The following is a 27,193-nucleotide window of genomic DNA, read 5'->3' as shown; positions in this document are numbered from 1 at the left end:
ATTACACTTTAAAAGAGTGAATATTATGGCATATGAACTATATCTCACTTTTTAAAAATTGCTTGTTACACAATTTAGTGTCCATTATCAAAAGGAGCCACATGACAATGGCTTAACAAAAGATCTAGAAATTTTAATTCCTGCTAATCTAGGAATGCAGACATAATGCTAGTATAACCTAAAGAAATATGTCATTAATTTGTCCCCTAGAGTTCTCTCTTTCAAATATCAGCTCTCAATTGACCATTGGTGAAGTGTTAGATCCCAATAATTTCATGCTTGAATTCTTTAAAATGCTGATTTATTATGGTAAGTTCTTGATACAAGACACAGAAGTAAGAGGTGATAACAGCAAGATAGTAGACTAGGTAACACCAGATTGTTCTTTCCCCACTGAGACACTGAATTAACAACAATACACAGACCAGTTCCCTTTGTGGGAAATCCAGAAACCAGTGAAGAAGCCCCTACACCACATGCAAGCATGAAACCAGTTACATTGAAGCCATTAGAAAAAGACATGGCACCCACTCTCCAGAGCTCTGCCCCCTGGCATTGCAGGATTAGAGGGAAACTCCGAACCCCCAGCTTCTTTGAAGGAAGGGAAAAAGCTAGGGAGTATATCCAACATTCTGGCTTTTGGGGGGGCTGCCCCAGCACTTATTTCTGTCTGGTCTGTCTGAGAGTGCACACTTCCAATCTTATGAGGCCAGTATGACCCTAATACCAAAGCCAAACAAAGAAAATAGAACTATATGCCAAATCCTTATGATGATAGATGCAAAAATCCTTATGAATACAGATGCAAAAATCCTTTACAAAATCTAACAAACTAAATGCAATAGCACATGGAAAGAATTATATACCATGACTAGGTGATGTTTATCCCTGGAATGCAGGGATGGTTCAACATACAAGAATCAATCAATGTGATTCACCACATTAACATAACAAAGTCAGGAGGGCAGATGACATGGTTACCTCAATAGATGAAAAAAATATATTTGATAAAATTCAACACTCTTTCATGATTAAAAAAAAAAACACACTCAATATAAATTAAGAATAAAAGGAAACTACCTCAACATAATAAGGTCCATATATGGTAAGCCTAAAGTTAGCATCATACTTAGTGGTAAGAAACTGAAAACTTTTCCTCTAAGAGTAGTAACAGGGCAAGAATGCCTGCTCTCACCACTTAGTAGTACTATACAATATAGTACTATAGTTGTTTAACAGAAGCACTACTGATAGGCTGAGACTGACATGAAACAGTGTAGTTTGTATCTTTTTTTAAAAAAACTTGTGACAATTTTCCAACTTCTCTGGACTTTTCTAATTTATATCTGCTGTGTTGCAAATTTTTATTGAAAATATATAATGATTTATTTAATAAATCCCCTATTGTTTGACACTTAGGTAGTTTCCAATTGTTAACAACAATAAGCAGTGTGCAGTGAATGTACTTTTACTTAGCTATATGTACTCTCTGATATTTAGGATTAATATAGTGCTATAGTCCTAGCTAGGATAATTAGGAAAGAAAAAGAAATAAAAGAAATCAAAATGGGAAAGGAAGAAGTAAGATTATCTTTGCTTGTACATGACATAATTTTATATGTAGAAAACCCTAAATATTCCACACAAAAAAATGTTAGTGACAATGAAGAAATTCAATAAAGTTGCAAGGTATAATACCAGCATATAAAAATCGGCTGTGTTTCTATATATTAACAATGAACAATCTGAAAAGGAAATTAAAATAGTCCCATATGCAATACCATTAAAATACTTAGGAGTAAACTCAACCAAAAAGGTGAAAGACATCACACTGAAAACTATAAAACATTGCTGACAGAAATTAAAGATGACACAAACAAATGGAAAGACATCCTGTGTTCATGGACTAAAAGGCCTAATGTTAAACTATCCACATTACCAGAAACAATCTACACATTCAATGCAATCCCTATCAAAATGTCAATGCCATTTTTTTACAGAAATAAGAAAAAAAATCCTAAAATTCATATGGAACCACAAAGGATCATAAATAGCCAAAACAGTCTTAAGAAATAAGAACAAAGATGAAAGCCTCATGCTTCTTGACTTCAAAATACACTACAACACTACAGTATTCAAAACATATGGTACTCACATAAAGACAAACCTATAGACTGTAGGAACATAGACAGAGCCCAGAAATAATTCCATGCATATGTGGTCTAATAATCTTCAGTGAGGGTGCCATGAATACACAATGAGGAAAGAATAGTGTTTTCAACAAATGTGTTGGGAAAACAGGATATCCACACGCAAAAGAGAAACTGGACCTTACCTTACACCATACACAAAAAATCAACTCAAAATAGATCAAAGACTTAAATTCAAGACCTAAAACTCTAAAAATCCTAGAAAAAAAAATAGGGAAAGAGCTTTAAGACATTACTCTTGACTATGATTTAAAGAAAAAATAGACAAGTAGGACCTACAGCACATTTGACAACTTTTGTGCCGCAAAGAAAACAATCAACAGAGTAAAAAGGCACCCTAAAAATGGAGAAGATATTTACAAACCACTTCTTTGATAAGGAGTTAACATCCAAAATATATAAGGTACCCCTACAACAATAATAAAAAAAATGAAATAAAAAAACAAAACCCAATTTAAAAATGGGGCAAAGGACTTGAATAGACTTTCTCTAAAGAAGGCATACAAATAGCCAATGGGCATATAAAAAGATGTTCAATATCACTAATCATCAGAGAAATGCAAGACAAAACCACACCTGTTAAGATGGCCATCACTGAAACAACAGAAAACAACAGAAAACAAATGCTGGCCATGATGTGGAGAACTTAGAACTTGTATGTAATGCTGGGAATGTAAAATGATACAGCTGTTATGGAAAACAGTAGGGAAGTTCCTAAAAATTTAAAAATATAACTATCATGTGATCTATCAATCCCACTTTTGGGTATTTATCCAAGAGAATTAGAAACAGGATCTCTAAGAGATAAAGAAAAAGAGAAACAAAAAGACAGAGGCAGCAGAAGTAACATCTCATTACAGTAGGGAGTTAAGAACCTTACTTATATTCTTACAAGTGAGAGACCATGTGATCTCCACACAGAAAAATAAAGTCTGGACTTTAATGTACTTTGATGATACCTTCTATTACATATGTTCATCTGAAATAGTTTTGCATAGGTCAACAGAAGAATGACAGGTAAGGATCTGTTTGTAGCCCTCAGATCCTCATAATCCCAGAACATGTTACCATGATGAAATTTAAATAAATTAATAAATTAAGTAAATTAATAAATTAGAGGGATTTAACATTAGACTTGAGTTTTTAAAGAGTTAAAAATTTCATATATGTGCTTATTATTCTTTTGTAAGTAATATTTCTAATATGCTTGATATAAACCATCTATATGTTTATTTATTTTTTATTATTTTTTAAATGTTTGTTTATTTTTGAGAGGAGGAAGGGGCAGAGAGAGAGGGGGACAAAGGATCTGAAGCAGGCTCTGCGCTGACAGCAGAGAGCCCAACGAGGGGCTTGAACTCACAAACTGTGAGATCATGACCTGAGCCAAAGTTGGACACTTAACTGCCTGAGCCACCCAGGCGCCCCATATGATTATTTTTACATTTTAATTGTAATATTAAATACTTTGTGTTGTCTGCTTCATATAGCCACAACTGACTAGACTAAGTGGTAGACACAGTCCCAAGTGGTAGACATATAAGTTGGCCAGGAATCTATGACTTAAAGTAGCCTACCTCAAATATTTGACTTAAAAATTAAGAAAAATTTGAGTGGACACCACAAGGTAGAGAGAAGCCTGACAAACTAGCTCCGTGCAACCCAAAGTTCTGAGGGAGCCAGAATTATGAGTCTAAGTATTTTTGGAGGGTTGTTCAGTTTATGAATAAAAGAGTAAAAATTCAGTTTGCTATGCATTTTAAGATACCCTTTAAAACTGACACAGAGCTATTAAATATACATTTAAGGCATTATATAATATATACATGTACTTTTTATTTGGCCTTTGTAAATACACAGTTCCTCACCATACACAGAAGTAGGAAAATTTCTCTTCTCTCAATCTTGTTTTTATTTTTTATTTATTTTAAATATGTAAATATGTAAATCTGATTAAAAAAACATATTCACTGACATTCAAATCATAAAGAAAGTTATAAAGAAAAAAACATTGAAATTATACACTCAGAGATATACTTTGTTATTACTTTAATAACACTCTTTTTCCCCAAAAGCAGGATTTATCTACTATCTGTTTCCTTTTGGTTTTGAATATAATTGTAGAGCTTTTGTTTCATGACCACTCTTCATAAATGAGCCATAAAAATGGAAAGGTATCTCTTTCTTGAGAAGCAGAGAGAATATACATAAAACCTCTGGTACTCTCCTGCCTGTGTCCAAATCCCAGCTTTACCACTTACTAAGACTTATCATCTTGGGCAAGTCACTAAGGCTCTGAATCTTAACCTCCTTATCTGTGGAGTTGTTATAAGGATTAAAGGGGTTAATATATAAAGTACTTAAAACAGTGTCTCATACATAGTAAGTAATACATAAGAGTTACCTACCCATTATTATAAATGGTCATACAAAGGTGCACCTATGATATGTTGTTATATAAATACAAAGGAGCTCATAGAACCAGTTATGTACAATATTCTATTTGTGTAAAAAGAACAAGGTATATAATAATATATCTATTTATATATATAAGCATAAAAATATTTGAAAGACTATACATAAAACTGCTAACATGATTATCTCAGGGAAGAATTTTCACTGGCTCTATAATGTTTCCATTTTTTACCACCTTTATGTACAGTATTAATAAATCAGCAAAAAATAGTTCAGTTTAAAAATGCATTTTTTTTGAAGTGGAGAGAATAAAAAGAGAAAGCCAATAGAGGAAAATAACAGAACTCTTGGTTTTCAGAAAGATGACAATAGTTACTAGTTTTTCCTGCTATCCTGGGGAGAGCTTAGAGCTTACAGAATTAAATGCAGTATTAGTGGAAGTATATTATAGTAAACCCAAAGTTATAATTTCCTTTTACTAAAGAAACATTATTTTCTGTGATTTAAAGAAGAAAAATGTTGAGAAGGATAAAGAAAACATTTAAAATTGCTAATAAATACATGTAAGGTTATTAAATTTAACAGAAAGATGGCCGAAGCATAAACTACTAAACAGTGATAAAACAACCATATTTCCCCTTTATTTTCCTGGAACAAGGATGCCACAACAAGCTTGATATACCTTTAATGTACAAACTGTATATGTTCTGCCTAATTTATAGATGAACAATATCTATACAATTTTAAATTCTAAAACAAAGTTTCTGAATTTTGTTTAACACTGTATGTCAGCTTTTCTCTCTGAGAATTAATATAGTGCCTTCTGGCAGGTCTCTTAACCTTCCTAAGTCTCAGTTTCTTCAACTATAAAATAAGGAAAATATCCTATGAGGTTTAAGTGAGAATGCAGTACTCATGCAAAACATGACAACCTAAAAGGAATAATCAACCTGGTTATTACTATTATTTTGTCTAATTTATAGACTGTATTTTCAGCACTTCATAAACATACATACTGGCTTGAGCTAAAGTTTTAGACTTAAAAATATTATATCTTAGCTGCCACACATGCCATGTATATCCAGTATGTCCCTCTCAAATGTCCCCAGTTACGTATATTATACCAAATTCCTGACCTATGCTGATGACAGATCACCATCTATTGTGATGTCATCCAGTACCTTATGGTAATATTTCATATGATATTTTTGTGGCTACAGTTTAAAGGGCACTTCCTGTTGGTGGAGTAAAGCCTACCACATTATCAAAATATGTAACTGAGGGATTACAGTATGACCTCCTATGATTTGATTTCTATACTGTTGCCTTAAATAGCAATGAGTAAATCTTCCAAATTATGTCATAAGACTTCTTATCCAAGAAGCAATATATTCTGCAATCTCATTGACAAAATTGTTAAAAGACCATCCTTGCAGTTTTTGGGTCAGTGGGGATATCACTGTTACGAACCTAGGATTTACAGAACCCTGGCAAAAATTCTGAGGTATGTCGACTTGGATGGGTTTGACATACTACTCTCAGACTATATTGCATTTGTGGAAAAATCAGGATACCGTTTCGAACTGAATTTTAATCTTGAATTTACTGAAATATGTGTGAATACTATTCTGTACTGGGTTTTTGCGAGGAAGGGTAATCCTGACTTTGTGGAATTGCTTCTCAAGAAAACAAAGAACTATGTTCAAGATAGAAGTTGTAACCTGGCACTGATATGGAGGTAATAATCTCATGTTTTTACCATAAAAGGACAAAATTTCTCTTTGGGAGATTATATTACTTCTTTTTTTTCTAAAATAAATATGCCTGGTGGCTGTAAGGATAAGGAATCCTAACTTGATTGCTCATCCATTTGTACACTCCTCATTATTTGTTCAATAAATGTTCCCCTATATGTACATTACTATGTACCAATAAATTGCTAGTGGTTCTGCTCTATAAAGTATACATGCTAGTGCTCAAGGTAATGGCATGTTAGACAACTTATATTTCTCTAACTAAACAAAGACATTGTTTGGGGTAATACTGTGATCTCTTCTTGAGAATACCGATAATGCATATCTATCTAGTACATATAAAAAATGACTTTAAAGTATAATTCAGAATACACACACACATTCACTTAGTAATAGTTAATAACATAATAATTCCCTATTTGTATGTTAAGCATTGATAAATTTGACTCCAAATTCTCCAGAATTGAGCACAAAGCAAGTTAAATACTTGATTAAGTCTGTCGGAGAACCAAATTTTCACATAGTCTGAACATGTCAATCTAGCTAATGAACGAGGATCTTATAGAATATAATATTCAATGTGACCTCTTTGTAAAGTCCATAATATGTATTGTAAAGTTACTCAGTTTGTACTAACTCCAATATACTCTTCAGTTTTTGGTACTAGTTTGATTAGAACAAATGCGCATTTGTTCATTCATTCAATAAATTATTTATCTACCACCTTACTATGCATAAGGCATTCTACTAGCTAGGCACAATGAATAGAGTATGAATGCAGTGAAAAACAAGACAGATAAGATCAGTTAAAGACTCAACCAATTTAGATTCTGCCTGAAGCAGAGGTGTTCTCTTGATTGGGTATCACTATGGTATTGGAGAATCACTAGATTGCTTTCCTTAATGATCACCCAAGTACATAATCTGATAGCCGCAGTCTGGAATATCAATAAATAAAATCCCCAAACAGTATTTTTTTGATTGCTTTAAGGACCATTATATTTAGCTATAGCAAAGATCAGCAGCTTCTAAAACTGAGTGTCCCTAGCTGGGCCAAGTAATGCCTATGTATATCCCTGGTAGGCTCATGGGAAAGAAAAATAGAGTAAAACAGAAGAAGAGAAGAAAAACTTCAAAGTGTTTTAAATAGAAGGCAAAAGGGGAGGAAGGAAAATGAAAGAAACACACACAGTGGGATATGATACAGTGCCATTAACAAGTGTCTTAGTGACAGTTTTAAAATCAAGAAATTCTAACTTAGATGCATCCACAAGGTGAAACACATTACTGGCCAATTCTATGTACCATGACATCATCTGGATCTTTCAGTATCGTCGAATTTCAGATTCAGATGGGATCTAAGAATTCATTAGCAAACCTTCACCCTGGGCAGCAACTCTATATCAAACATCCCTGGGTGATGCTCATATGATCTCTGCTTGAACAACTCTAGTAGTAGTGAGTTAACTATTTCATGAGGTAAACCATCCCTTTGCCCAGGGCCCCTTCTTTTTTCCAGGTATACCCTTTCCCTCAAAGATTTTACCCAGCCCCAGGACTTAAATACTATGTATATGTATATGTATATGTATATGTATATGTATATGTGAATGACTCTTCAGTCTTTATCTTCACCCCTGACCTCTCCTCTGAGCTCCAGACTCCTTCTATATGAAGTTGTCTATTCAACATCTCCACAAGTCACCTCAAACTTAACAGAAATAAAACAGAACATTGATCTAACTCATTCTCCCCTTGTCAACCTGCTCCTTCTCCTGAATTCCCCACTTGATTAATGGCCCCTATTGTTCTATCCTGTTGCTCAAGTTAGAAATCCAGGATTTATTCTTGGTTCTTCTTCTTTCACCAACACATCAGCAAGTACTTTTGACTCTGTCTCTAAAACATATCCCTCTTAGCTAAACATCTTTTCATTTCCTCCATTTCTAACCTAGGTGAAGCCATATTCATCTCTTGCCTAGGCAACCGCTCGCTATAGACTGCTCGAGTCTTTCAGCTTCCACTCTTCCCTCTCAAACTCTGTAATCTATTCTTGACTCAGAACCCTGTGGAAACCTTATAAAAACTGAAATATGTCATACCACTTGTGCTTAAAATCTTCCAAAACTTTCCCACTACAAGTGGAATAAAATTCAAACTCAATACCCATTGTTTAAAAGCCCTACATGATCTGACCTCTCACTATATCAACCAAATCCAATCTCATGTCATTCTTCCCCTTGAGCACTATATCCAGCCATACAGACCCTTTTGTTTCTTGAATATCTTCAATTTCATTCCTGTCTGAAGGCCCTGTAGTAACTGTTTACCTCCAAGTGAAAGAAGTCAGACTGAGAAAGACAAATATCATATGATTTCACTCATATGTGGAATCTAATTAGCAAAACAAATGAATAAAGAAAAACAGAAAAATACACATAAATACAGGGAACAAACTGATGGTTGCCAGAGGGAAGGGCATAGGGGGATGGGTCATATGGGTGAAGGGGACTGGGAGATACAAGCTTCCAGTTATGGAATGAATAAGTCGCAGGAATAAAAGGCACACCATATAGAATAAAGTTAATGATACTGTAATAGCATTGTATGGTGATAGATGGTAGCTACATTTGTGGTGAGCATAGCATAAAATGCATAAACTTGTTGAGTTACTGTGATGTACACGTGAAACTAATGTAACATTGTATGTCAATTATGCTCAAATTTAAAAAACTAAAATTGAAAAAAAAACACTGTTCCCTCTGCCTGGAAATTTCTTCACTCAGTTCTTCCAATGGTTAGTTCCTTTTTATCAGCTGGAACACAGTATAAATGTCATCTCTTCAGACAGGTGGTCACACCTTCTAAAGAAGCCACTCATTCAAATATCATAACACTATTTAATTCTCTACACAACATCAATCACTATATGCTCATTTGCTGCTGCTGGTTCCCCCCCCGCCACTGATTTGTTCACTGTCCACTGTCATTAAAAGTAAGCTCCATGAAGGGTGCCTGGGTGGCTCAGTCAGTTAGGCATTTGGCTCAGGTCCGTGATCTCATGATTTACGGGTTTGAGCCCTGCATTGGGCTCTGTGCTGACAGCTCAGAGCCTGGAGCCTACTTCAGATTCTGTGTCTCACTCTCCCTCTGCCCCTCCTCCACTCACATTCTGTCTCTTTCTCTCTCAAAAATAAGTAAACATTAAAAAATTAAAAAAAAAAGTAAGCTCCATGAGAGGAAAAAATCTCAACTACTTCCTCAACATTGAATCCTCAGTGCCAAGAACTATGTACATACACAGAAAGTGCTCAATCAAGATTTTGTTGAATGAAAAAGTGAACTTTTTATGCAACGTTATTAGATATTTCTTCCTCATAGTGCATTGCAATCTGTCTCCATTTCTCCAGTTCTGCCCCCAGAACTATAGAGAACAAAGTCTATTTCTCTCCTACATGAAGATCTCTCAGATATTTGAACACAGCTAATATGTCCCCAAAATGAATATCTTAAGTTTCCTATTATCTGTTGTTCTTTATTCCTAAAGCAGCATCATTTTTTGGTCACCCTCCTCTGCATACACTCCAATATGATAATTTTCTTATTGTAATAATGAAGTGTCTGACTAAGTCCTTGAAGGGGAGGAGATAGAACTAATGAGGGAAAGGAACTTAAGTTTGTTCATTTTTACAACAAACCTGCAATATTAATCTAAATGCCACTGTATGACAGTCTACAAGTGATTAAAGAGAGATGATGTCATTCAGTTAAAATAACAATAATCATTTATTAAGAATTTTCTAAGTGCCAAGCACTGTGTTATTTGATGGGAATAAAAAAATAAAATAGCCATATATCCTGATTTTGGAGAGCTCACAGACTAGTAAGTGAACAATAAATATTGTAATTATACCATAAATGCAAACACAAAAGCATGTGCGGGTGGAGAGAACAGAGAAACAAGTTGTTAAACACTACTGTGGAGGAGTAGATACAAGGCTATCTAGAAGATAGGATATCTTAAATTGGTTTTTAAAAAATGAAAGGGAATTTTCTGTTCTTTTCCCTTGAAGAATTGTAATCTAGGCAGAGGCAGGATGACTAAAACCAAAGGAGACACAAACAACATGTTGCATCCAGTGATTATGGACAATTGCTAGAAAGTGAGATAGGAAATCAGGTAGTAGCGGGATATGAAGCCTAGAAGTGAAAGCTTGCAGGACTTTGTAGGCCATACTAAGGAATTTGAAATTTACACCATGAGTGATGCCTAACTAGTGAAGGTCAGACTTGTAGTATGAAAAGATTCATCAGCTGCCATTTGAAGACTAGACTGTAGGAAGGGGCTAGAGGCAAGGAGACCAGTCAGAAGGCTGCTCAAATACTCCGGCACAATGGCAGTTCCAGACCTTCTATATAAAAAGGGTTGGGGAAAGTAATCTTATCAAAAAGGTGTAGATGGTTAGAGAAGTTGCTTGAAACTGAATTTGCATAATGGGCACCCCATGCTAACTTAGCTTACATGTGTATATAATAGTTTGGGGAAAAGAACTAATTCTGCTCTGTCACCATCTTCTCCAACTCCTGGCTATGCTTTGATACCATAACAGTCCAGGTAAAACATAATAAGAAGTTAAACTAAATAGCAGTAGGGGAAAGAAGAAATAATTCAACTTAATAATTTAAGTTGAATAACAAAACATTGTAATTAGAAAAGAAGCATCAAAAAGAGAGAAGTGTTAATTTCAGATTTCTAAATTTTAAGACTGGTTGATGTTTGTATTAGTTTCCTCTTACTGTTGTAATAAAATTGCTACAAACGCAGTGACTTAAGATGATACAAATGTATTCTTTTATAGTTCTGGAGGTCAGAAGCCCAAAAGGAGGTTACTGGGCTAAAATCTTTCTAGTGGCTCTTCAGGAGAATCTGTTCCCTACCGAGCTTCTAGAGGCTGCCTGAATTCCTTGGTTCATGGCCTCTTCCTCCATCTTCAAAGTCAGCACTGTAGAGTCATAACTCCTTCACTGGCTCTGCTTCTACTGTTCTCTGACACTTCTTGTAAGGACCCTTGTGATTTCATTGGATCCACCTGCATTATCTCCCATCTTTTTTTTAATGTTTATTTATTTATTTTTATGGGAGGAGGGGCAGAAAGAGAGAGAGAGAGAGAGAGAGAGAGAATGAATTCCAAGCAGGCTCTACTCTCAATGCAGAGCCCAATGCAGGGCTCCGTCTCACAGACTATTAGATTATGACCTGAGCTGAAATCAAGAGTTGGAGGCTTAACCAACTGAGCCACCCTAGCACCCCTCAAGATCCTTATCTTAATTACATCTGCAAAATCCATTTTGCCATTTTGAGAGGCATTATTCAGTCTACCATAATGGTCATACCACAAACCTATCAAGATTATTACAAAGGATCTAAAAAGCCAGGTTGGGACATAGGAGTTTGCATTACCTAAGAGATATCCAGGTACAGATAAGCAGTAGGTGATTAGATAGTGTCATGCTTGAGTCTCTTTCTTTTACATTCCACATCTTGTATGTCAGGATATCTGTTTGTTCTACCTTCAAACAGTATACAGAATCTGACTATTTCTACTGTTATTGGCTGGCACCAAGTAATTTTCCTCCTCATATAAATTTCCTCCTCATATAAATAATTTTCCTCCTCAGAATAAATTCTCAACAAATATAAGATCACATTGCTCTTCTACTCAAAATCTCCAATGGCTCCTCCATTCCACTTAGAGTAAAAGATGAAGTCCTTTCAGTGATCTACAAGGCTCTACATGATGTGGCATCCCATTACCTCTGTTCTTGTTTCCTACTACTCCTCAGCCTTGTCACTCTTTCAGCCACACTGGCTCCCTTACTCTTCCCTCACCACTCCAGGAACACTCACCTGCCTTAGGGTCCTTAAATATCCAAGTGGTCAATTTCTTGATCTCCTTATTCTTCATCCAAATGTCATCTCTCAGTAATTCCCTCTCCTATCATCCTATTTTAAAATTGGAAAATACCCTCAGTACACCCTCCAGCACTTTCACACTTCCTACACTGCTCTACTTTTTTTCTTATCAAGTCTTCTAACATATTATAAAATTTGCTTTTCTGCGATGTCTATTCTGTATTGTCTGTTTTGTCTCACTACAATACAAGCAGGAAAGTAGGCATCTTTATTTTCATTCACATATCCCAAGCACCTAAAACAGTATTTGGCATACAATATGCATTCAATAAATATTTGTTGAATAAGTTAATAGACAGTAATTAAAGTTATGGTCATGGATGAAATTGCCTAAGAACATAAATCAAATGAATTAGTCAAAAGGCCATATCTTCTTTACTTATGTTAAGTGGAAAGAAAGAGGAACCAGTAAAAGATTATTGACAAGGAATAGCCAAAGAGGCAGGTGGATAGCTTGGTGAAAACAGCCTTACTAAGTTAGGACAAAACGTGGCTCCAAGAAAGTCAACTGTGCTAAATATCAGAAATAAAATTATTATAGAGAAGCATCTCTTAAATTTAGTGGCTAAAAACTAAAGGAGAAGGAGTAGGAAAAAGTAGAAATAATTAGTATAGCTACAAAACTGAATCATTCTCTGCATGTCTATATGGAAATATTATGCCCCATTTAATAAGCATATACGACAGGTTTTCAGACACAGAGGGTTCAGTTCATTAACTTCACATTTAAAAACTAATTCTTGCTGTGCTCGCCTTACTCCATCCATATAAGTATTGCCATAATTAACTGTCAGTACAGATTAAGCAAATTTTGGTTTATAGTAACATGCTCTTTAAACATGAGGATTAATCATGTCATTTGGGTACAGATTAGACTTTTAAATCTCATTTTAAACCTATTTGAGTTTTAGTTATGTTTTCAACATTTGTGGTCTAAAATATCTTCTTTTCAACGTTTATTTATTTTTGGGACAGAGAGAGACAGAGCATGAACGGGGGAGGGACAGAGAGAGAGGGAGACACAGAATCTGAAACAGGCTCCAGGCTCTGAGCTGTCAGCCCAGAGCCTGACGCGGGGCTTGAACTCACGGACCGCGAGATCGTGACCTGGCTGAAGTCGGACGCTTAACCGACTGCGCCACCCAGGCGCCCCTAAAATATCTTCTAAAGGTAGTATCAATCTTAATGACTTAAAATCAACTAATACCTCTAAATCTTAACCAGGACCACTTGTGCTATCTTTGTCCTATAAATCCCCTGAATTCCTATACTTACAAGATTCTTAGTCAAATATCTTAAGAGTGAGCAAGATCAGAGTTGGTTCAAGATGACAGTGTAGGAGAATCCTAAACTCATCTCCTCCAGTGGATACAACATAATCTACAGCTACATATGCAACAATTCCCCCTGAAAACAAAAAACGAAAAAAAAACCCCAAAACTTAGCTGAACAGATCCTCCACAACGAAAGATTAACAGGCCACATTTAGATGGGTAAAAGAAGCAGAGACATCGTCTTGCCAAAACCCCACCCCCAACACGTTGACTTACAGACTGGAAGAGTCAAGACGGATCTCACAAATAACACAGCTTCTCTGTAAGGAGAGGGGTTTGTGCCCCACATCAGACACTCCAACCCTTGAGACTTGCATTGGAGAGATGAACTCCCAACATATCTGGCTTTGAAACCAGCAAGATTTATGTCCAGAAGAAATAGGGCTGTAGGGAATGGAGATTCCACTCTTAGCAGACTCACAAGCAGACTCATTCACTTTGGGACCAAGTACAAAAGTTGCAGATTGAAAAATGCCTAGAGCATATGTGAAGGAGATTCATTTGCTAACCTTAAGTTATCTGCCAGAGGGGCAGAAACCTGTTGAGACTCTCCAAGAGCAAAGGTACCAGCGGGCATCTTTTCAGCATTCACCATCTACTTTGCTAGTGCCAGCACAAATAGGTACCAACCATCTTTGCACTATCCCTCTACCTTACTGTCTACAAGAAACTCATTTCATGTATAAGGACACACACAGACTGAAAGTAAGGAATGGAATAAAATGTTTCATGCAAATGGAAACCCTCCCCCACAAAAAAGTTAGGGTAGCTGTACTTATATCAGATAAAATAGGCTTTAAAACAGACAAAAATGGGCATTAAATAAAAATAAAGGGGCCAATCCAAAAAGAAGATCTAACATTTGTAAATATTTATGCACTCAACATAGAAGATCTAAACATAAAACATATATAAAAAATTGACAGCAGTAAAACAATAGAAAGGGACCCTATTTACATCAATTGATTGACCATTCAGACACAAAATCAATAAGAAAACATCAACCTTAAGTGACACATTACACCATATGGACTACACACACACACACACACACACACACACACACACACACAGAACACTGCATACAAAAGCAAGAAAATATACATTCTTCCCAAGTACACATGGAATATTCTCCAGGATAGATTATGTTAGGTCACAAAACAAATCACAATAAATCCAAGAAGATTGAAATCATATCAAGCATCTTTTCCAACTACAATGATATGACACTATAAATAAATTATAAGAAGAACATTGGAAAAATCACAAATATGTGGAGATTTGAAAATGTACTACTGGAGTGCCAGGGGGGGCTCAGTTGGCTAATTGTCTGACTTCAGCTCAGGTCATGATATCACCTTTCATGATCTCACCTTTCAGGCCCCACATCAGGTTCTGTGCTACAAGTGCAGAGCCTGCTTGGGATTCTCTCTCCCTCTCTCTCTGCCCCTACGCCATGCTCATGAGCTCTCTTTCAAATAAAACTTAAAAAAAAATGCTGCTGAACAACCAATGTGTCAACAAAGAAATGAAAGGAGAAATCAAAAAATACCTTGAGAAGGGCGCTTAGGTGACTCAGTTGGTTAAGCGTCTGACTTCAGCTCAGGTCACGATTTCATGGCTCAGGAGTTCTAGCCCCGTGTAGGGCTCTGTGCTAGCAGCACAGAGCCTGGAGCCTGCCTGGAGTCTCTCTCTGTCCCTCCACTGCTCATCCTTTCTCTCTCTCTCAAAAACAAATAAACATTAAAAGAATTTTTTTAAACACCTTGAGATAAATGAAAATAGAAATACAACTTACCAAAATCAATGAAATGCAGCAAAAGCAGTTCGAATTGGGAAGATTATAGTGATACAGGCCTACTTCAAAAAAAACCAAAAACAAAAACAAAAAACAAGACAAATCTCAAATAAACTAACTTCACACCAAAAGGAACTAGAAGGGGCGCCTGGGTGGCTCAGTCGGTTAAGTGGCCGACTTCAGCTCAGGTCATGATCTCGCGGTCTGTGAATTCGAGCCCCGCGTCGGGCTCTGTGCTGACAGCTCAGAGCCTGGAGCCTGTTTCGGATTCTGTGTCTCCCTCTCTCTTACCCTCCCCCGTTCATGCTCTGTCTCTCTCTGTCTCAAAAATAAATACACGTTAAGAAAAAAAAATTAAAAAACAAAAAACAAAAAACAAAAGGAACTAGAAAAAGAAAAACAAAGCTCAAAGCTATGAGAAGGACATAATATCAGAGCAAAAATTAAATGAAATAAAAACTAAAAATAAAACAAAAAAAGATCAATGAAACTAAGAACTGGTTCGTTGAAAAGATAAACAAAACTGACAAAACTTTAGTCAGATTCATCAAGAAAGAGTCCAAATAAAAAAGTCAGAAATGAAAGAAAAATTACAACTGATACCAAAGAAATACAAAGGATCATAAGAGACAATTATGAACAATTACACATCAACAGTCAACAACCTAAAAGAAATGGATAAATTCCTAGAAACAGTCTTCCAAGACGGAATCATAAAGAAATAGAAAGCCTGAATAAACCAAATACTAGTATGCAGATTGAATCAATAATCACAAACCTCCCAACAAACAGAAGTCCAGGACCAGACAGCTTTACTTGAGTTCTACTAAATATTCAAAGAAGATTAGATACCTATCCTTCTCAAACCCTTCCAAAAACTGAAAATGAGGGAACACTTCCAAACTCATTTTACAAGGCCAGAACTACCCTAATGGCAAAACCAGACATAGACACTGAAAATAAAAATAAAAACTGAAATAATAGAAATAGAAATAATAAAAGAAACAGCCCAATATCTCTGAAGAACACACATGCAAAAATCCTCAATAAAATATTAGCAAGCCAAATTCAGCAATACATCAAAAGGATCACACATTATGATCAAGTAGGATTTATTACAGGGATGCAAAGATGGTTCAATACCTCCAAGTCAATCAACATAAAATATCTCATTAACAAAATGAAGCATGAAAATTATATGATCATCTAAATAGATGAAGATAAAGCATTTGAAAAATTGAACATCCATTTATGATTTAAAAAACCCAACCCAGTGGGTATAGACAGAAGGTACCTCAACATCATAAAGACTGTATACGACAAACCTACAACTAACATCATACTCAATGCTGAGAAGCTGAAAGCTTTTCCTTTAAGAGAAGGAACAAGACAAGGATACCCATTCTCAACACTTTTAGTCAACATAGTATTAAAAATCGTAGACAGAAGAATTAGGTAGGTAGGTGGGTAGGTAGGTAAGTTAATTAATTAATTAATTAAAAGACATCCAAATTGGAAAGGAAAAAGTAAAACTGTCACCATATGTAGATGACATGATTTTCATTTACAAAGCCCTAAAGATTCCACCAAAGTACTTAAAACTAATAAACTCAGTAAAGTTGCCATGTATAAAATCAATACACAAAAATCTGTTGCAGTTTTAAATACTGACAATGAACCATCAGCAAAACAAATTAAGAAAACAATCTCATTTACAACTGCTTCAAAAAGAATAAAATACCTAGAAATAAATTTAACCAAGGTGGTGAAAGATCTGTACTCTGAAAACTATAAGACACTGATGAAAGAAACTGAAGAAGATACAAATAAGTGGAAAGATAACTCTGTGCTTATGGATTGGAAGAATCAATATTATCAAAATGTTCATGTGGTAATCTACAGATTCAATATGATCCCTATCAAAATTTGAATATCATTTTTCACAGAATCAGAACAACTCTAAAATTTGTACTGAACCAGAAAAGATCTTGAATAGTGAAAGTGGCCTTGAAAAAGAAAAAAAAAACTGGATGCATCATGCTCCCAGATTTCAAACTATTATTAAAAAGATAATAATCACATCACCACAGTATGGCATTATCATAAAAACAGACACATACATCAATGGAACAAAAGAGAGAGCCCAGAAATAAACCCATGCATATATAGTTAATTAATTTTATGAAAAAGGAGACAAGACTATATAATGGGAAATGATAGTTTCTTCAATAAATGATGTTGGGAAAACTGGTCAGACACAAAAGAATGAAACTGGACCACTGTCTTACACCACACACAAAAATTAACTCAAAATTGATTAAAAACCTGAATGTAAGACCAGAAACCACAAAACTCCTAGAAGAAAACACAGGCAGTAATTTCCTTGACATTATTCTTGGCAATATTTTTTACAATCTGACTCCAAAGACAGTAGCAACAAAAGCAAAAGTAAGCTAAAAAGCTTCTGCATAGTGAAGCAAATCATCAATAAAACAAAAAGGTAACCCACTGAATAGGAAAAAATACTTGCAAATGATATATCTGATAAGGGGTTATTATCCAAAATATATAAAGAACTCATTCAACTCAATTTTTAAAAATTGTATTAAAAAGAGGTAAAGGATTGGGCACCTGGGAGGTTCAGTCAGTTAAGTATCCGACTTCAGTTCAGGTCATGATCTCACAGCTCATTCAAGCCCTGAGTCAGGCTCTGTGCTGACAGCTCAAAGCCTGGAGTCTACTTGGGATTCGGTGTTTCTCTCCCCCCAGCCCCTCCCCTGCTTGCACTCTCACTCTCTCTCTCTCTCTCTCTCTCTCCCAGTTAAAAAAAATAATAATAAACATTAAAAAAATTTTTTAAATGGGCAAAGGATCTGAAGAAACATTTTTCAAAAGATATACAGATGACTAACAGGCACATGAAAAGATGCTCAACATCAGTAATCAGGAAAATGCAAATCAAAACTATGAGATATCATTTCACACCTGTCAGAATGGCTGTTATCAAAAAGACAAAAATTAACAAGTGTTGTCAAGGATACAAAGAAAAGGAAACCTCTTATGCAGTATTGGTGGGAATGAAAATTGGTGCAACCACTATGGAAAACAATATGGAGGTTCCTGAAAAAATTAAAAATAGAACTGCCATAGGATCCAGCAATTCTACTTCTGGGTATTTACCTGAAAAAACAAAACAAAACAAAAACCAAAACCCAAATTCAAAAAGATACATGCACCCCTTTGTTCATGACAGCATTATTTACAATAGCCAACATATAGAAACAACATGTCTATCAATGGATGAATGGATAAAGGAGATGTATTCAAAAGACCCTGAAGCCAAAGCAATCCTGAAAAAGAAAAACAAAACTGGAGGCTTCAGGATTCCAGATTTCAAGCTATATTACAAAGCTGTAGTCATCAAGAGAGTATGGTACTGGCACAAAAACAGACACGTGGGTCAATGGAACATAATAGAAAACCCAGAAATGGACCCACAACTATACAGTCACCTACTCTTCAACAAAGCACGAAATAACATACAAAAGAAAAAGAGTCTCTTCAACAAATGGTGTTAGGAGAACTGGACACTGACATGTAGAACAATGAAAGTGGAACACTTTCAGCACTGGATGCTGTATGTAAGTAATGAATACAGAAAAATAAATTCAAAATGGATGAAAGACCTAAATGTGAGACAAGAAACCATCAAAATACTAGAGAACACCGGCAGTGACCTCTTTGACCTTGGTCACAGCAACTTCTTACTAGACACATTGCCAAAGGCAAGGAAAATAAAAGCAAACATGAACTATTGGGCTACTGGGACTTCATTAAGATAAAAAGCTTCTGCATAGCGAAGGAAACAATCAACAAAACTAAAAGGCAGCCTATGGAATGGGAGAAAATATTTGCAAACAATTTATCTGATAAAGGCTTAGTATCCCAAATCTATAAAGAACTTGCAACTCAACACCCAAAAACCAAATAACCCAGTTAAGAAATGGGTTAGTATGTGAATAGATACTTTTCCAAAGAAGACATCCAGATGGCTAACAGACACATGAAAAGATGCTCAACATCACTCATCATCAGGGAAACACAAATCAAAACCATGAGATAGCATCTCACAGTCAGAATGGCAAAAATTAACAACACGAGAAACAACAGGTGTTGGTGAGGATGCAGAGAAAGGGGAACCCTCTTACACTGTTGGTAGAAATGCAAACTGGTACACTTTGGAGAATAGCATGGAGGTCCCTCAAAAAACTAAAAAAGGGGTGCCTGGGTGACTCAGTTGAGCATCTGATTCTTGATTTGGCTCAGGTCATGAGCCCCATATCATGCTCCATGATGACAGTGCGGATCCTTCTTGGAATTCTCTTTCTCCCCTCTCTCTGCCCCTCCCCTGCTCATCTATCTCTCTTTCTCTCTCAAAAATAAATAAACTTAAAACAAACAAACAAACAAACAAAAAGCACACTAAAAATAGAACTACCCTATGATCCAGCAATTGTACCATTAGGTATTTACCCAAAGGATACAAAAATACAGATCTGAAGGGTACATGCACCCCAATGTTTATAGCAGCATTATCAACAATAGCCAAACTATGGAGAGAGCCCAAATGTCCATCAATTGATGAATGGATAAAGAAGATGAGAAATAGACATACAGATATATAAATACATAGATATAGAAAATATAGATACATAGATAGATAATGGAATATTACTCATCCATCAAAAAGAATGAAATCTTGCCATTTGCAATGATGTGAATGGAGCTAGCTATGCTAAGTGAAATAAATCAGAGAAAGATAAATACCATATGATTTCACTTATATGTGGAATTTAAGAAACAAAACAGATGAACATAAGGGAAGTTGGGGGGAAGAGAAGAGAGGGAAATAAACCACAAGAGATTCTTAATGACAGAGAACAAACTATGGGTTGACAGAGGGAAGTGGGTAGAAGATGGGTGGGTAGAAGATAGCTAGATGGGTGATGGGTACTAAGGAGGACACTTGCTGTGATGATGAGCACTGGATGCTGTATGTAAGTGATGAATTACTGAATTCTACTCCTAAGGGGCCAGTAGTCCACTGTATGTTAATTAACTAAAATTTAAAAAAAAAAGATGTGATACACACACACACATTGAAATATGACTCAGACATAAAAAAGAATGAAATCTTGTCATTTGCAACAACATAGAATGACGTTGAGGGTATTATGCTAAGTGAAATGAGTTAGAGAAAGACAAATACCATATGATTTCACTTAAATACATAATCTAAAAAACAAATCAAACATGCAAACAAAACTTATAGACACAGAACAGGTTGATGGTTGCTAGAGTGAAGAGGGGTTAGGGGTAGGTATAATGGGTAAGGGGGTCAAGAAGTATAAACTTCCAGCTTAAAATAAATAACTCATGACAATGTAACTTATAACATGATTACTATAGTCAATAATATTTTATCACGTTTGAAAGTTGCTGAGAGTAGATCTTCAAAGTTCTCATCACAAGAAAAAAAATTTTATAACTTTTCATGAGGACAGATGGTAACTAGACTTATTGTGATATTCATTTCGCAATGTATACAAATATTGAATAATTATTTTGTAGACCTGAAACTAATATGATGTTATATATCAATTATACTTCATCAAAAAAGATTTAAAAAAAGAGCAAGATGAATAAATCAGATTGTCTTTGAAAAATGGCAATAATTGTGCCTCACTAAAAGTCTTGTTAGATCCAGAAACCACCAAATAAATTTAATTATATATATATATTTCTGAATAGTAAAAAATCAATTAATAAATATTTAAATGTCTACTCTAGGGTAAGATTATAGGAATTTTGGGATATAATAGTGGATTAACCAGACAAAAAATTGTTGCCTTTGTGAAGATTTAATTTTTTTGCTCATCTTGCTTACCTATTTATTTTGAAGATGAGAAAATGAAAGATTAGAGACATTAAACAAGTTGTCCAAAATGATATAGGCTTAATGGAGGAATATACAAAGTGTCACATAAAGAGGAAGGTTAGGTCATCAAAGAAATCTTCACAAGAATTTATTAGAGTCTTATACGATGAGCAAGACTTGTCCCAGAATTGAAAAGGGAGGGCAAGAGCATACAAATCAATGTGAAAAAGATGCATGCAATAGTTTTGGGAAAGTGAGTACCAATAAGCAAGGTAGGGAACGCAGAAGGAGAAGTAGTTTAGGAGTTCAATTGAGATACATATTGGAAGTATGTGTGAAAAAGATGAGATGTCCAGGGCAATACTGATCTGGAGATGATTCCCATGTGCACATTTACATACAGAACTTAGAAGTATATATTCAGTACCACTGTCAGAGTTACAGCAAAAACCCACTCTTTTTTTTTTTAACGTTTTTATTTTTTAATTTATTTTTGAGACAGAGAGAGAGCATGAACGGGGGAGGGTCAGAGAGAGGGAGACACAGAATCCGAAACAGGCTCCAGGCTCCAGGCTCCAAGCCGTCAGCACAGAGCCCAACGCGGGGCCCGAACCCACGGACCGCGAGATCATGACCTGAGCCGAAGTCGACCACCCAACCGACTGAGCCACCCAGGTGCCCCATCCACTCTTTAATTTCTAATATACTACTCTCTACTACACCACACTATTTTTTTAAATCACAAAATCTTGGCATTTCAAGACTCAGTGAAGCTTTGGAGATGAACTGGTTGGTCTAGTGATTTTCAAATGGTTCTCCTGGAGCACCTTGGGAATTACTACAAGGGAGGTATTTAGGACTTCTAAACACACTTCAACCAGAGAACTTATCAAACACAAAACATTCATTTTATACAGTTAGTTCAGGTATGATAATCCTCCAGTGTTGCTTTATGCTTATAAATGAAACATTCCTTCCAATCTTTTCATTGATAAATACCCACTAATCCTTCAAATCTTAGCTCCAGGATAACCTATAAATAATTGTTATTCCAGGTAAAGCGCTCCCCTTCAGCGCTTTTATAGCACACAAGAATGTTTCTATCCTAGCAATTATCATTTTGTGTTATATTATTGAATTATTTATCCATTTTCCTTACTAGACTATGATAAGCATCTTGATATGAAGGACTGTAACTTTCATTTCTGTATATCTAGTACTCAGTACACTCTGGAAAATCAAGTGTTGAATAAATTAATCATGAACAAATGAATACATAAATGCATAAGAAACTAAGACTCAGGGAGGTGGACTGACCCAACACCATAGAGCTAGTTAGGAGAATCAAAACCTAAAATCTAGAACCCTTAAATCTCCATTGTCTACCACATTATACCATGTTGCCTCCCTTATTAAGTACATGCAATCTTAAAGTTCCTCATTTTGAATAATGCTTTCCTTGCTCTACATAGTTGTCCAAAACCAGTATTTATAGTTTATATGCTGTTCTGCAAAACATATTAGTATTTTATTAGACCAATCAAGAGAATTCCAGAGACAAAAGATCATGAATGAAATTTCCATTTCTTTAGTCCTATAAGTTATTTTTATTTGGCCAAATCAAGGCTTGATAATATAAAATCCCCTGTGGGGGTGCCTGGCTGGCTCAGTGCATTAAGCACCTGACTTTTAGTTTCAACTCAGATCATGATCTTGAGGTTCATAAAATCAAACCCCGAGTTTGGCTCTGCACTGACACTGGGGAGCCTGCTTGTGATTCTCTCTCTCCCTCTTTCTCTGCCCCTCCCCCTCTAGCATGCACTTACACTCTCCAAATAAACTTTAAACAAATATATAAAATCCCCTGTAGTTGGTTATACCATGTCCTATCTACATATAGAGACCAATTGATTAGCAAACATAAATGTCCATTAACTGAAAGAATTGCAAAGACTACCTCAAATTAGAAAAAAATAAATAAAACTTTCATTGCTTCAACCTACCTGCAATTACCAACTTTAATTTTATTAAAGCAAAAAAAAAAAATAGGGGATACATAGGTGGCTAAGTTGGTTAAATGTCTGACTTCGAAATGTTGATTTCGGCTCAGATTATGATCTCACAGTTTGTTGGTTCAAGCCCTGAGTCAGGCTCCATGCAGTGCAGAGCCTGCTTGGGATTCTGCATCACTGCCTCCCTCCCTCCCTCTCTCCCTCTCTCTCCGCCCCGCTCTCAAAATAAAGTGAATAAAAAAATAGAATTAAGGTAATTGCACTTACTCTTTTCTCATCTAATCTCCAAACTCAATTCACGACTGATATATGATCAAGAAGAAAAGCAAACAAAAAAATTGTGTTGTTTTAATAAAGTGAAATTTTTAAAAAGCCTTTTTCCCTTTTCTGTTTTAAATTTTCCAGAGCTACATGACTTTTATAATACTGGTTCTAGTAACAATGGATTTCTCCAATGAGAAGCAAAATTGCTATTACTAAAAGTAAACACTTTCCACACATTTAAATCTTTTTTTGTTTGTTTTTACAAGTTCAAAGTTTAAATGTGTAATAAGGATTTTCTCATTTTTTAATTTACAGTTTGGTCTAGATTCATAGAGTAAAAAACCCTTGTTAAGACATACATTAAGGTAGGGGTGCCTGGGTGGCTCTGTCAGTTAAGGGTCCAGCTTGATTTCGGCTCAGGTCATGATCATTTAATGGCTCATGAGATACAGCTCTGTCGGTGCAGAGCCTGCTTGGGATTCTCTCTCTCTCAAAATAAATAAATATATTTTTAAGTCATATATAAGGGTAAAGTTACATTAAAAGTTATTTAAGACATTTAATACTTAAGATAGTATTATTATTTTCCCATTACTGTTAAGAAAAAATGTTTACCACGTTTCTTAATTCTGTATTCAATGAAGTTTTTGTTTGTTTGATTCACAGAACTTTCACACCAGTATACTGTCCAAGCCCACTAAGTGGTATTACACCTCTACTCTATGTAGCTCAGACAAGACAATCTACTATCTTAAAAATACTCCTGCAATATGGAATCTTAGAAAGAGAAAAAAACCCTATCAACATTGTGATAACAATATTGCTCTACCCTTCAAGAGTGAGAATAATGGTTGATCATGAATTAGTAGACATCCAGGAAGATGCCAAAACATGTTTACAGCTATGTTCCAGAGTGCTTTCTGCCATTTCAATTAGGGAAATAGAGGTAAGCAAAATACTGTTCTTTGCATGTGGACTCAAATATTGATCAATTTTAAGATTAAGTTGTGAGACAAGAATGAAGTTAATTTCTAATCTATGAACTATATCCAGTGAAAGATTAATCATTGAGTGTAGGCTTTTAAATTAAAAATAGGTAAAATCTAAATTATCTCAGATCTTAGTCCTTTATTTCATAATTTTGTCTTCTAAATATGAAATAATTTTAGCCCTTTATTTTACAATTTTGTCTTCTAAATAAGAAATCATTTAAAAAGTTAAATCTATAGTTTTAGTAGTTACTAAGTAGGTACATATTATTACATTCTAATTACATAACAACCTGTGTTCATTAGGATTTCTATGTCTTAACACAATAAAATAAAAATTTAATAGACCCTTTTGAAGAATATTTTAAAATGAGAGATTTTTTTCTCACAATCACATGCTGAGAAATAAAAATATAAAGGCTTAAAATATTTGTGCAACTGAAAATATCTGTCCCTCGGGGTGTCTGGCTCAGTTGGCTGAGCATCTGACGTTGGCTCAGGTCATGATCTCACCGTTCATGGGTCTGAGCCCCATGTTGGTTTTGTGCTGACAAGGTGGAGCCTGCTTTGGATTCTCTGTCTGCCTCTGCCTCTGTCCCTCCCCATCCCCCCACGTGTGCTTTTTCTCTCAAAAATAAACATTAAAATTTTTTTTAAAAAATATCTATCCCTGAGTTTTATAAGCAGAGACTATTTTGCATACCTTAGCAATGATCCCAAGCACGGAGCTCAGTGCTAAGCATATACCGTTCTTTAATTAGCTGATTATTGAATAGATAATAAAATATTATATATCTTTTATTTATTTATTTTTAATGTTTATTTATTTTTGAGAGAGACAGAGACAGAATGTGAGTGGGTTAGGGGCAGAGAGGGAGGGAGACACAGAATCCGAAGCAGGCTCCAGGCTCTGAGCTGTCAGCACAGAGCCTGACGTGGGGCTTGAACTCAAGAACTGTGAGAGCATGACCTGAGCTGAAGTTGGACGCTCAAACGACTGAGCCGCCGAGGTGCCCCTTATATATCTTTTAAATAAAAGTACCATATAGTCTGTAGGGTGTAGGTTCTATTGGAGAAATCTCTCTGTAATACAGCAATGTCTTTTACTCTTAAGTCAACCGCATTAGCATTTGACTTCTAGAAGTAAATCTTTAAAAGGGATATCCTAACTAAAACTTAAAAATGTATCGTTTCATTTCGTTAAGCCTCCTATCAGGACTTCTCATGGTTTAGCAGTATTCTACAATAGAATCACCTAAGGGGACTTTTAGAATTTCTGTTGTTTGTACCCAACCTTAGATGAACTGAATCAATATTTCTGGAGTAAAATCTCAGTGTTGGTATATTTTAAAATCCCCTAGATAATTCAGTGTATAGCCAAGTTGACAACACTACTCTGGAAGGTAAAGCTGATAAAACTTAAGTGTGTGATTTGTCTAAAATGAAAAACATACACAGATTCATAGTTGTAAGAAATTATGTTTTGTGTCCTTAGACATATTATTTAAACTTTATATATCATTGTGAGAGTAAAATGGGAATAAAAATACTTCGGAAAAATGCTTTGGAAAAAATATAAGGGTTATATAAATTTAAAATCTATTTCTATTTTAATATTTATTTATTTTTGAGGCAGAGACAAAGTGTGAGCAAGGGAGGTAGCTGAGGGGAAGGAGACACAGAATCAGAAGCAGGCTCCAGGCCCTGAGCTGTCAGTACAGAGGCCGACACGGGGCCCGAACTCACGAACTGACTCAGGTCAGATCATGACCTGAGCTGAAGTTGGATGTTTAACCAACTGAGCCACCCAGGCACCCCTATTTTCTGAATTTAAATACAAAATAAAAATATTGATAATTTGAACTAACCAATGATTAATGTTACAAAATTAAAATATCTCTCCTTTCTTCAGACACAACTAAGTTTAGGAAGACGTCCAATTATTTCTAACTGGCTGGACTACATTCCTTCAACAAGATACAAAGATCCATGTGAACTATTACATCTTTGCAGAATAACCATCAGGGCTCAACTACTGACCAACAATATGCTCCCAAATGGAATATTTTCACTTCTAATACCAGTTCGTCTGCAGAACTACCTGAATTTAGAAAGTTAATACACATCTCTGTCCTGAATTCTTTAAGGTACTCACCATTGTATGGTTTAGAAGTTAATAAACTATTAACTTCATATAAATTCTTATTGCACTGAATATTCCATTAGAGGGTCGCCTATGTGGCTCAGTTGGTTAAGCGCCCGACTCTGGCTGAGGTCATGATCTCACAGTTCATGAGTTTGAGCCCTGCATCAGGCTGTCTACTGTCAGCACAGAGCCTGCTTCTGATCCTCTATTTCCCTCTCTTTGCCCCTCCTTGCTTGCACTCTCTGTCTCAAAAATAAATGGACATTTAAAAAAAAGGAAATAGAATTTTGGGGTGCCTGGGTGGCTCAATCGGTTGAGCATCTGACTCATGATTTTGGCTCAGGTTAGGATCCCAGAGA

The 27,193-nt window shown here is 35.5% G+C and overlaps 1 protein-coding gene across 1 annotated transcript; it reads left to right on the top strand.

Moving 5' to 3' along the window:
* Nucleotides 1–5,823: 5,823 nt before the first annotated feature.
* Nucleotides 5,824–26,887, top strand: ASB17 (ankyrin repeat and SOCS box containing 17). The gene is made up of 3 exons (XM_015076804.3): nucleotides 5,824–6,363; nucleotides 24,366–24,645; nucleotides 26,601–26,887. The coding sequence occupies exons 1-3, from the start codon at nucleotides 5,963–5,965 to the stop codon at nucleotides 26,805–26,807; spliced, it is 888 nt and encodes a 295-aa protein (XP_014932290.1). The 5' UTR covers nucleotides 5,824–5,962; the 3' UTR covers nucleotides 26,808–26,887.
* The last annotated feature ends 306 nt before the right edge of the window (nucleotides 26,888–27,193 follow it).

This window comes from Acinonyx jubatus, chromosome C1 (genome assembly GCF_027475565.1).
Source record: "Acinonyx jubatus isolate Ajub_Pintada_27869175 chromosome C1, VMU_Ajub_asm_v1.0, whole genome shotgun sequence".
In the NCBI taxonomy this organism is placed as follows: domain Eukaryota; kingdom Metazoa; phylum Chordata; class Mammalia; order Carnivora; family Felidae; genus Acinonyx; species Acinonyx jubatus.
This window is presented reverse-complemented; position numbering and strand designations above follow the sequence as displayed.